This window comes from Trichechus manatus, unplaced genomic scaffold (genome assembly GCF_000243295.1).
Source record: "Trichechus manatus latirostris isolate Lorelei unplaced genomic scaffold, TriManLat1.0 scaffold00036, whole genome shotgun sequence".
NCBI lineage: Eukaryota > Metazoa > Chordata > Mammalia > Sirenia > Trichechidae > Trichechus > Trichechus manatus.
In genome coordinates, this window is record NW_004443972.1 from 14,866,561 (window position 1) to 14,878,976 (window position 12,416).

A 12,416-nucleotide genomic window follows, 5' to 3' on the forward strand; every position below is an offset into this window, starting at 1 on the left:
ATCTCTCTGCCTTCCACTGGTTACTTTCTGCCTGCTCGCCTTGCCAAGGTTTTTGGCTTGTTCCAGACTCAGCAGCTGCCTCTTGTTGTCTCACCTCCGGTTCTTGGGACTTGATCTAGCAGCTTACCTGTTGATCTTGGAATTCGTCGATCTTTTCAGCCCATGAGAAGGAGTCCCTCTCCAACCTGCCAACCTTGGGTTCACCAGCATCTGTGGTTCCATAAATTGGGAGGGGCCTCTACCCTGACAGACTTGGGACGTTTTAGCCTCTAGAATTGCATGAGCTGTTTCCTTGATATAAATCTCTATATATATTTATATGCTTTACTGGTTTTGCTTCTCTAGAGAACCCAACCTAAGACATTTGGTACTGAGAGTGGTTCTAGAGAAACAAAATTGTAAGGATGAGTTTTCTAAATTGGTTTTCAAGTCTGGTTAGTCTTAAAGATGTTGATGACTCTGCTTTCAGCAGTAAAGAGGGCACTGCTAGTCCATGGAGTAAGGTGACGATACAAATACGCAAAATATCACCACCAGTAGATCAGGTATTGGTGAAACATGAGCCTCTGGGTGAACACATGCGTGATATCTTTCTATAGCTTTGCCAGAATGAGAAGTATAGGGAAGCTGGTTGGTTGGTCCTACTTTCACTAGACAAACTGGTGAAAGAAAGAGATGTACTCAGGGCTTCAGAGTCAAAGCTCAAGTGCTGCATAAATGACCTCAAGGTTTCCAAATGTGCTTTGAAGGAAAGCCTTATTTCTTGTAGTAACAGAGCTGAAATTGCTGAAAGCCAAACCCAGACTCTTATTGTAAGAGTGGCTGAATTACAAGCCAGCTCAATTGCCAACCTCAAGAGGTGTCTGAAATTAAAGTAAGAGCATTGATTGCAAAGAAATGGGATCCTGAAACTTGGGATGGGGACATACGGGTAGATAATCAGGGAGCTGGAGACACTGAGCCCCTAAATTCTGTTGAATCACTCCTACCAAGAGAACCATTCCCACCTGAAGAGATTACTTCATGTTTGTCTGTTACACCCCCCTGCCCAGGAAAACCATTAGCCTCTCCACTCCCATCTAATGAGATTAGCCCTAGTCCAGTTGCCTCTAAAGAGCCCTTGCCTGAGTCATTGCCTGGGGCATTGCCTGAGGCAGATGCTTTATGAGGCAATGCTGAATGTTCTCAAAACAATTCCACACTTCTGATTCTAGCTTCTAGACCTATAACTAGACTTAAGCCCCAGTGAGCCTCAAAAGGTGAAGTACAGCATGTGACCCAGGAGGAGGTACACTACACTCCAAAAGAACTACTTGAGTTTTCTAATATGTACAAACAGAAACCTGGGGAATGTGGGAATGGCTATTAAGGATGTGGGATAATAGTGCAAGGAACATAAAAATGGATGAATCTGAGTTTATTGATATGGGTCCACTAAGCACAGATTCTTCATTCAATGTTTCAGCTCAAGAAGTTAGGAAATGATCTAACAGTTTGGTTGGTTGGGTTGCTGAAGGATGGATTCTGAGGTGGCCTACACTGAATCAAGTTGAAGTGTCAGACCTGCCTTGGTATACTGTAGAAGAAGGTATCCATAGGCTTAGGGAAATTGGCATGCTAGAGTGGATTTATCAGGTTAGACCCACAGACCCACACATGGAATGCCCAGAGGACACACCTTTTACCTCAACTGTGAGGAACAAATTTGTGAAGGGAGCTCTAGCAACCCTGAAGATTGCTGTGATTGCTATTTTATGTAAATCAGATTTGATGGTGGGAACTGCCCTAACTGAATTAAGACACCTAACTACAATGGAGCTGATTGGACCCCGTGGTAGTATGAGCCAAGTGGCTGCACTCAATCGACAAAGACAAGGTGGGTGTGGTTACAGTAATGGACAGCAGAGTCAAGGCAGTAATCAAAATAGTCTGACTCGTATGGATTTACAGCATTGGCTACTTAGTCACGGTGTCCCTAGGAGTGAAACAGGTGGGAAATCTACTAAATATTTACTTTATCTGTACAAATGGATGAATTCTAGGTCAGTTGAACAGCAGTCTAACTTGAATCGCCAGAATAGAGTCACGGTCCCTCAATCAATTCCCAGATTTGAGTGAGTTTAAAGACCCACAACCCCTTGAATGAAGGGGAGGCTGGGTCCCCTTGAGAAAGGCCTCCAATACACTGCCAAAAATTTTTGCTGTTAATCTTTCTCCCAGCCTTCCCAAAAGGCATCTACGGCCTTTTACGAGACTGACTCTTCATTGAGGAAAAGGAAATAATCAGACTTTTCGGGGCTTACTGGATACTGGCTCTGAACTGACACCAATTCCAGGAGACCCAAAATGTCACTGTGGTCCACCACTCAGAGTGGGGGCATATGGAGGTCAGGTTATTAATGGAGTCTTGGCTCATGTCCATCTCACAGTAGGTCGAATGTTTCCCCGAACCCATCCTGTAGTGATTTCCCCAGTTCCAGAATGCATAATTGGAATAGATACACTCAGCAACTGATGGAAGCCCCTACATTGGATCCCTGACAAATAGAGTAAGGGCTATTATGGCAGGAAAAGACAAGTGGAAGCCATTAGAACTGCCCCTACCTAGGAAAAATAGTAAACCAAAAGCAACACTGCATTCCTGGAGGGATTGCAGAGATTACTGCCACCATTAAGGACTTGAAGGATGCAGGGGTGGTGATTCCCACCACATCCCTATTCAAGTCGCCTATTTGGCCTGTGCAAAAAACAGATGGAACTTGGAGAATGACAGTAGATTATCAAAAACTTAACCAACTGGTGACTCCGATTGCAGCTGCTGTTTCAGATGTAGTTTCATTGCTTGAGCAAATTAATACATCTTCTGGTACCTGGTATGCAGCTATTGACCTGGCTAATGCCTTTTTCTCCATAACTATTTCAAAGGACCACCAGAAGCAGTTTGCCTTCAGCTGGCAAGGCCAGCAATACACCTTCACTTGCCTACCTCAAAGCTATATCAACTATCTAGCCCTAAGTCATAATTTAGTCCACAGGGACCTTGATTGCCTTTCCCTTCCACAAGACATCACACTGGTCCATTACACTGATGACATTATGCTGACTGGACCTAGTAAGGAAGAAGTGTCAATGACTCTGGACTTATTGGTAAAACATTTGCGTGCTAGAGAGTGGGAAATTAATCCCACAAAAATTCAAGCACCTTCCACTTCAGTGAAATTTCTAGGGGTCCAGTGGTGTGGGAAATGTCATGACATTCCTTCTAAAGTGAAGGATAAGTTATTGCATCTTGCTGCTCCCACAACTAAAAAGGAGGCACAATGCCTAGTGGGCCTCTTTGGATTTTGGAGGCAACATATTCCTCATTTGGGTGTGCTACTCTGGCTTATTTATCAAGTGACTTGAAAAGCTACTTGTTTTGAGTGGGGACCAGAACAAGAGAAGGCTCCATAACAGATGCAAGCTGCTCTGCCACTTGGACCATATGATCCAGCTGATCCAATGGTGCTTGAAGTGTCAGTGGCAGATGCTGTTTGAAGTCTTTGGCAGGCCACTATTGGTGAATCCCAGCAAAGACCCTTAGGATTTTGGAGCACAGTTCTGCCATCCTCTGCAGATAACTACTCTCCTTTTGAGAAACAACTTTTGGCTCGTTACTCGCCCTCAGCAGAGACCGAACGCTTAACCATGGGACACCAAGTCACCATGAGGCCTGAGCTGCCCATCATGAAATGGGTGTTGTCTGACCCACAGTCATAAAGTTGGACATGCACAGCAGCACTCCATCATTAAATGGAACTGGTATATTCGAGATCAGGCCCAAGCAGGACCGGAAGGCACAAGTAAGTTGCATGAGGAAGTGGCCCCAATGCCCATGGTCTCCACTCCTGTCACATTACCTTCCATCTCCCAGTCTGTACCTATGGCCTCATGGGGAGTTCTTTATGATCAGTTGACTGAAGAAGAGAAAACTCATGCCTGGTTTACAGGTGGTTCTGCACAATATGCAGGCACCACTTGAAAGTGGACAGCAGCAGCACTACAGCCCCTTTCTGGAACCTCCCTGAAGGACAGTAGTGAAGGGAAATTCTCTCAATGGGCAGAACTTCGAGCAGTGCACCTGGTTGTTCACTTTGCTTGGAAGGAGAAATGGCCAGACGTGCAATTATATACTGATTCATGGGCTGTGGTCAACAGTTTGGCTGGATGGCTGGGGACTTGGAAGGAACGTGATAGGAAAATTGGAGACAAGGAGTTATAAAGAAGAGGTATGTGGATAGACCTCTCTGAATGGGCCAAAGAAGTGAAGATATTTGTGTCTCATGTGAACATTCACCAAAGGGTGACCTCAGCAAAGGATGATTTTAACAATCAAGTGGACAGGACGACCTGTTCTGTGGAAACCAGTCACCCTCTTTCCCCAGCTACTCCCGTCATTGCTCAATGGACTCATGAACAAAGTGGCCATGGTGGCAGGGATGGAGGTTATGCATGGGCCCAACAGCATGGACTTCCACTTACCAAGGCTGACTTGGCTACCTACAGCCACTGCTGAGTGCCCAATCTGCCAGCAGCAGAGACCAACACTGAGTCCCCAATATGGCATCATCCCTTGAGGTGATCAGCCAGCAACCTAGTGGCAGTTGATTACACTGGACCACTTCCATCATGGAAAGGGTAGCATTTTGTCCTTACTGGAATAGACACTTACTCTGGATATGGATTTGCCTTCCCTGCACGCAATGCTTCTGCCTTATCCACTATCATGGTATCCCACACAGCACTGCCTCAGATCAAGGGACTCACTTCACAGCAAATGAACTGCAGCAGTGGGCCCATGTTCTTGGAATTCACTGGTCTTACCATGTTCCTCATCATCCTGAAGCAGCTGGCTTGACAGAATGATGGAATGGCCTTCTAAAGACACAATTATGGTGCCAGCTAGGTGGCAAAACCTTGCAGGGTTGGGTCTATGTTCTCCAGGAGGCTGTATATGCACTAAACCAGCATCCAATATATGGTGCTGTTTCTCCCATAGCCAGGATTCATGGGTCCAGGAATCAAGGGGTGGAAATGGAAGTGGCACCACTCGGTATTATCCCTAGTGACCCACTGGCAAGACTTTTGCTTCCTGTTTCCTCAACCTTATGCTCTGAAGGCCTAGAGGTCTTAGTTCCAAAGGGAAGAACGCTCCCACCTAGAGACACATCACTGATTCCACTGAACTGGAAGCTAAGAATGCCACCTGGTCACTTTGGGCTCCTTATGCCTCTGGATCAACAGGTGAAGAAGGGAGTTACCATACTGGCTGGTGTCATTGATCCTAATTATTAAGAGGAAATTGAATTTATATTAGATAATGGAGGTAAAGAAGAGTATGTCTAGAATGCTGGAGATCCTTTAGGGCGTCTCTTAGTACTACCATGTCCTGTGATTAAAGTCAATGGGAAACTACAGCAACCCAATTCTGACATGACTACTAATGGCCCAGACCCTTCAGGAATGAAGATTTGGGTCACCCCACCAGGCAAAGAACCATGACCAGCTGAGGTGCTTGCTGAGGGCAAAGGGAATACAGAATGGGTGGTGGAAGAAGGTAGTTCTAAATACCAATTACGGCCATATGACCAGTTGCAGAAACGAGGACTGTAATTGCTACGAGTATTTCTGTTTTGTATGTGTGCATCTTTTTGTTTCCTTCACTTATAAAATATAAGGTGTAAATGGGGCTAGTGCGTTTTTGATTGTACGTGTGTTAGTTGTATCATGTTAGGCACAAGTATTACCTTGTCATTATCTTTATTCAGAGATTATGTATGGTTTCAGGAGATGTGTACAGGTGCCAAGTTGACAAGGGGTGGACTGTGATGATTAAGATGGTATGTCAACTTGGCTAGGCCATGATTCTCAGTGTTTAGCAGTTGTATAATATTGTGATCACTTCACTGTCGAAATTTGATATGTGATCACCCCCATGATGGAATCTGCTGAGTGGCAATGGTGGAGGCGGGGCCTGTGGCAGCTCACCACCCCCTCAGTTTCATCTCTCTGCCTTCCATCGGTTGCTTTCTGCCTGCTCGCCTTGTCAAGGTTTTTGGCTTGTTCCAGACTCAGCAGCTGCCTCTTGTTGTCCCGCCTCCGGTTCTTGGGACTTGAGCTAGTAGTTTACCTGCTGATCTTGGAATTCATTGATCTACTCAGCCTGCGAGCAAGAGTTCCGTTTCCCAACCTACTGATCTTGGGTTCGCCAGCCCCTGCAGCTACGTGAATCGGAAGAAACCCTGCGGTCTTGTCTGCTGATCTTGGAATTTGTTGACCTTCACAGCCTGTGAGCAGGAGCCCCTCTCTGACCTGCCGACCTTGGGTTCACCAGCTTCTGAGCCTCCGTGAATTGGGAGAGGCCTCTACCCTGATCCATGGACTTGGGACGTTTTAGCCTCTACGATTGTGTGAGCTGTTTCCTTGATATAAATCTTTCTCTATATCTATTTACATGCTTTTCTGGTTTTGCTTCTCTAGAGAACCCAACCTAAGACAACAACCAAAGAATTTATATAGTGCTTATTAAAATTCTTTTGTAGAGAGGGAAACCAGGGTCCAGAGAGGTTAAGCAGTTGACCTAAATGGGAATGGGGGACTAATAACTCCAAATTCAATCAATGTTATTTAATCTGAGAGGACTAAAATAAAAAATAACTATTTCCTATAAGCTATTCTTATAAGCCTTAAACAGACATTTAATTGATTAATTTATTTACTTTCTTTCTTAATTATTTAAAGTATTTTTAGTTTGCTTGTGGCATGTAGAGTACTATGTTAACTGTGGAGAATAAAAATTAATACCCATGAGGATTATAAGATAGGTGGCTAAATCAGTGATTTAAATAATATGAGGAAATAGTATGTATATCTATGTGCCAAAATAATGGCATAATTATTTGGTTTCTAGGTGATCACAGATAGTAAAAATTAGTTCAACTTAAATAAGGTAGAGAGGGGTTTATGAAAGAGCTAGGGTTAGAGATGGATCAAGAAAGACGGGTGAAAGATGGTTGAAGAAAAGGCACATTCATGTCATAACAAACAGGGTTTGGTAAAGCACAGTGTGTAAAGCCACAGAGGGAGAAAAGCGCATGTGCTGAGCAACCCTGGGTAGGCTGGTCTAGCTAGCTACATTCATATTACAGAGCAGCGTAAAGATAGTTTGGGGTCAAATTTGCATAAGGCCTTGAATGCCAGGCTACAGACAGAACTTAAATCATCTAATAGGCAAATAGGGAGTCATTTAAGATTTTTCAGTAGAGACATGATACATGACAGAATGTAAAGGAAGAAGGGGATTGTACATAGAGAAGTCAAGGACAGTTGTGATGATACATTTATATATTGATAAATAACTCATTCCAGTAGTGACGTAAAGAGATTGATTTCAGACATTTTAAAGGAAAAGGTTATATGCCCAGGTGACTGAGAATAACGTGGCCTTAATCAAATTGAAGAATATTTAATTAGTCGGGGATAGGGCTCAGATTTCTTGTCTTCTTGGCGGGGGGGGGCTGGTGGTGGGAGTGTGATTTTTAAGCTTCCCAGGTGATTCTAATTATAGCTAAGGTAAAAAGCCACTTGCTTGGACATTTCTTTTGATATTGTTTATCTGATCTTAAGCTTTGCCAAGGCTCTATATACCCAAGTAACTCATATTTTAATTGTCATTTTTAACTAGATTTTTATACTAAAACTTTCATTTCATTTCATTCCAGACAAGCTCTTCCTCTTGACTTCCCTGATTTGGTTTAAAGCATCATAACTTTTCCACTCAGGATTAAGTAATTAAACTTATCTGTAATTCCGCATTTTCCTACACCATATGCAACAATTTCTTATATCAATTCTACCTTTAAGATAGCTCTGTCTTCCCATTCCCTCCATTTGCCCCTGAATGGAGAGGCTCCCCGTGTATTATCTGGGCTACTGGAGTGATCTCACAACTGGTTTCTCCATCTCTTCTTATTCCAATCCAATGTATACTTTGCCTCCAGATTATTTATTTTAGTATAGTTCTTATGCGTAAACTAGTCTCTGCTTTCAAAGAGCCCAGTCTTTAGCCCACAGTGGCAGGGATGGTCATGTATTCCAAAAATGCTATTATTAAATAAGCCATATAATGTTTCCCTGCTTTGAGTCCTCCAGGCACTTTACTTTTATACGTTTGATAACTCTGACATTACTCTGAAGATTTGCAGAGTCCTAGGATTCTTTAGATGATTGGAAAGAGAGTGTATAAGACAGAGATTATCTTGAAAGGCTAGGAGTTCCCCAAATAGGTCAATGAGAACAATTCTGTATTTTTTTTTTTTTTAAGATATTGGGGTTCTGCATAAGATTTTCATTAAAAAGAGTGTTCCACTGGTTAAAACAAAAAGCTTAAAAATAACTGTTTATATAGTTTCTATACTAGAAATCATATACTATATGATTAACCAATCCTCTTCCCCATTGGATTGTAAACTTCTTCATGGCACAGATTATATTTTTGATATCTCTATACCTCCTAAAATGCGTAGAAATGCCTGGCATATAGTAGGAATTCAAAATATGTGTTGAACAGAAGTCTTTGCCTCCATATGCCACCACAGGGAAATTATTACATCCTGGAACCTGTAAGCACTGACTTAACACTTTTGGCCCCATCAGAATTTAGACATTTGGAAGTGTTCAGTCATAGATTTCTGAAAAGTTCAATTCAAGAATGCTTATTGAACACATAAATGCACAACGTACTGTGCTAGTTAATGTAATAGAAATGGAGCCAGCAAAAGAATAGTCTAAAGGTAGAATAACAAAGGTTGTGTGGCAATACAAATTCAAGAAAGGAGCTTTAATGGAGAAGGAGGTGACCACAAATTTCAAACCTGACCAAGGCTTCGAGATGAATGAAGATTATGATAAGGATCTTTGATTAAGCAAGTTATCTCCAGGGGTATTGTCAGGATGAATGCTACTTGCAAAGGTTAAAAAATAAACCCCACATTGGAAAGTTTGACAACAAAAAGGAAGAGAAATGGAACAGCAGCTATAAAGGGTAATACAGGTGAAGATCTTTTTCCACTAAATAGGAGAAAATACAGTTTATGTTTGATGTCAGAAACAGTGGCAGAAGAAAAATCATGGACAAGAGGGAATATTTATCAATTTAAGGGGGGTTATGAGTTCAAAAGGAATGGTAATTTTTATGGATTGAATCATGTCCCCCCATAAGTTATGCTGCAGTCCTAACCCCTATACCTGTACATATGATCATGTTTGAAAATAGCAGTTTTATTTTGTTGTATTAATGAGGCCATACCAGAGTAGGGCAGGTCCTAAATCTAATCCCTTCTGAGTATAAACCAAAACCCAAACCTGTTGCTGTCAAGTCGATTCCAACTCATAGCGACCCTGTAAGACAGAGTAGAACTGCCACATAGGGTTAACAAGGAGTGGCTGGTGGATTTGAACTACTACCTTTTGGTTAGCAGCTGAGCTCTTAACCACTGTGCCAGCAGGGCTCCAATCCCTTCTGAGTAGCGTCTCATAAAAAAATCGGAATGGACATAGACACACGGGGAAGAGACCGGGTGAACCATCTACAAGCCAACGAATGCCTGTGGCTACCGACAGCGTGGGAACCTCCCTTAGAGCTCATAACTGAATTCTGATTTCTACCCTCCAAAACTGAGACAATAAATTTCTCTTCCTTAAAGTCACCTACTTTGTGATATTTTTTGCTATGGCAGTTCTACATAACTAAGACAGCAATCTAGGTTTTACAGTGTTTATCCATAAAGCAGATTTGATTCTGGAAGCACAAAATATATGAAAAAGTAACAGGGCTTTCAAACATACAGTTTCTTATATTACTCTCTAATAGATTTATAGTTCCTACCTTCTCCACTCTCCATGCCTTCTACAAAAATGCCCCCACACTGAGGAAGAATCCAGTATCGGCGTCTATAACGATCTTGGCCAAACATCATCGAACGTAAAGAGTGAGAAGCGTCAAAGAGCTTCCGTCTGTATTGACTCTGTTGCTGTTAGAAAATGATACATATAATTAAATTATGGGTGTTAAGTGTTTCAAAAATTAATATATAAATGACTTTATACTTATTATGCCTTCAGAGCAGGTAAATTGCACTACAAGGCAAAGAGCAAAAGGGCTAAATATTACATGTCTAACTTCAATTTCAGTAACATAAAGATAGAAATTAGTTTAAGGATAATTGAGTATTTTTTTGTTGCTGTAGATTAAAAGGATAGATTCTGTTTTATCAGGTTTCTTATAGTAAAGCATATCTTATACAATGTGATAAAGTATGTTATTAAGCCAAAGCAAATTGGTTCAATTCTACTGATTACAATGTCTAACAAATATTATTTATATATGTAATTGATCATACCTACATTTGCCTATTTTTATACTCATGCTGTAAACCTAGGCAATATATGACTAAATTTTGGGATAGATCTATGACGAACCTAAAATTGATATACTATACAGTGATCTCATAATATTAATCTCATAATATTTTTAACACTCATTTTTATTTTACACAAAAAGTTTTACTAATTTTATTGATACTTAATTTTTAATGAGAGGTAAATAGACATATACAGTTTATAAGTCAAATGCAAGTAAAATTCACAGATATACAAATGCAAAGCAAAACATAAGATGCTGAAACTATTACCATGAAATTTGACTTGAGTTTTTGAATTGATTCCAAGAAATAAAGCTGTGTTTTATTTAATTTTTCATATAAATAAAACTGCATTTATATGAAGAATTGAATAATACAGACCCTTTCTTCATAAGCTCTGAATAAGTTCAGTGTCATGTCTTAAGAGGCAGGCTTTTCGCCTTGGCATTAAACTTCTAAGGTTTAATCGTGAGAATGTTTCTAGAGCTCATTTTAATTACTCACAAAAAGCTTCTTTTTACTTTGCAACCAGAAAAACTAGTCCCATACATGGAGGATTTTTAAAACAATGCAAAAAAGACATAAAATTTTATCCAAAAAATACTTACTTTACTCAGTTTTTCAATCTGTTTTTCTAGCTCTTCAACACTTGCTGCTTGATCACCTTCATCCTATGCATAACAAAACACAACACCATTTATCTGTTTTTAAGATTTTACTTCTTCAAGCAACCAGCAAATATTTAATAAAAGCCTCTTATATGAAAGTACTAGGATGAGCATGGCGGAAATGCTCTCTATAAGCTAATAATCTGGTAAGGAGAGACAAAAAACATTACATACAACAAATACCAAATGGTAGAAAGTTATAAGGACCTCAAGAAAAGTAGAGATTAAGGTTCATGAAGTTCAAGGGAGGGTGAGATTACTTCTAGTGGGAATCTGTACCAAGAGAGACTACATGGAAGAAATCATGTTTTAATTAGCTACTAAAGAATGGTTAGGATTTTATTGAGGAACGAGGGCAGGGCATTCCAGAAAGAGTTTAACATATCTTGACATGAAAGGTACATGAAGAGGTAAGGTGGGAGATAAGGCAAAAAGGAATTTAGGCTAGATTGTGAAGAGCTATATATGCTTGGCAATGGACAGTATGATCTTTTAAGGGAGGTTAAACATCTAAACTATGCTTTACAGAAATTAATCTGGCAATAGTTGTAAGATGGTTTGGAGCAGGGAAAGATTAGAACTGGCAAGACTAGCTAGTAGACTGCTGCCTTACTGGGGTAAGAGAAACAGAAGTGGAAAAAAGCAAATGGATATAAGAGATATTACATAGTTAGAACTGCTAAGTTCTGGCAACTCATGGATATGCGACGGAGTGCTGAGGGAGATGAAGGAAGGAATAAATTATGATTTTAAGGTTTTAAATCTGAAACTGGAAAAATACTGGTACCATTAACTGAAGGGGTTATTTTTAAAGTGAAGAAGATAAATTATATTTTGAATACACAGAACTTTTAGAATAAAAATCATCTCTATGGAACAAAGAACACCAAAGACACAAGGAAAGTATTGGCCCAAGAGACAGAATGGGCCACATAAACCAGAGACTTCATCAGCCTGAGACCAGAAGAACTAGATGGTGCCCGACTACCACCAATGACGTCCTGACAGGGAATACAACAGAGGGTCCCTGATGGAGCAGTAGAACGATGGGATGCAAAACTCAAATACTAGTAAGAAGACCGGACTTAATGATCTGACTAAGACTGGAGGCGCCCCGGAAAGCATGGCCCCTGGTCTCTCCATCACCCCAGAACTAAAATAATTTCCGAGGCCAACTCTTCAGACAGGGATTGGAATGGACTGTGGGACATAAAGTGATACTTGAGAAGAATGTGCCTCTTAGAGAAGTAGATATAAGAGACCAAAGGGGCAGCTTCTGTCCAGAGGT

General features: G+C 40.9%; 1 protein-coding gene across 18 annotated transcripts in view; it reads right to left on the reverse strand.

The window, feature by feature from the left end:
• Positions 1–12,416, reverse strand: part of BAZ2B (bromodomain adjacent to zinc finger domain 2B) — a 463,486-nt gene that overhangs the window by 33,285 nt on the left and 417,785 nt on the right. For all 18 annotated transcript variants that reach the window (XR_002823946.1, XM_023730420.1, XM_023730423.1 and 15 more), the window contains 2 exons: positions 11,069–11,131; positions 9,926–10,070 (listed from right to left, as the gene is read on the reverse strand). Coding sequence is in view for 17 of the 18 variants with exons in the window: in XM_023730420.1 (XP_023586188.1) it covers positions 9,926–10,070; positions 11,069–11,131 (208 nt within the window). In the remaining variant the exon portion in view is untranslated. The remainder of the gene's footprint in view (positions 1–9,925; positions 10,071–11,068; positions 11,132–12,416) is intronic.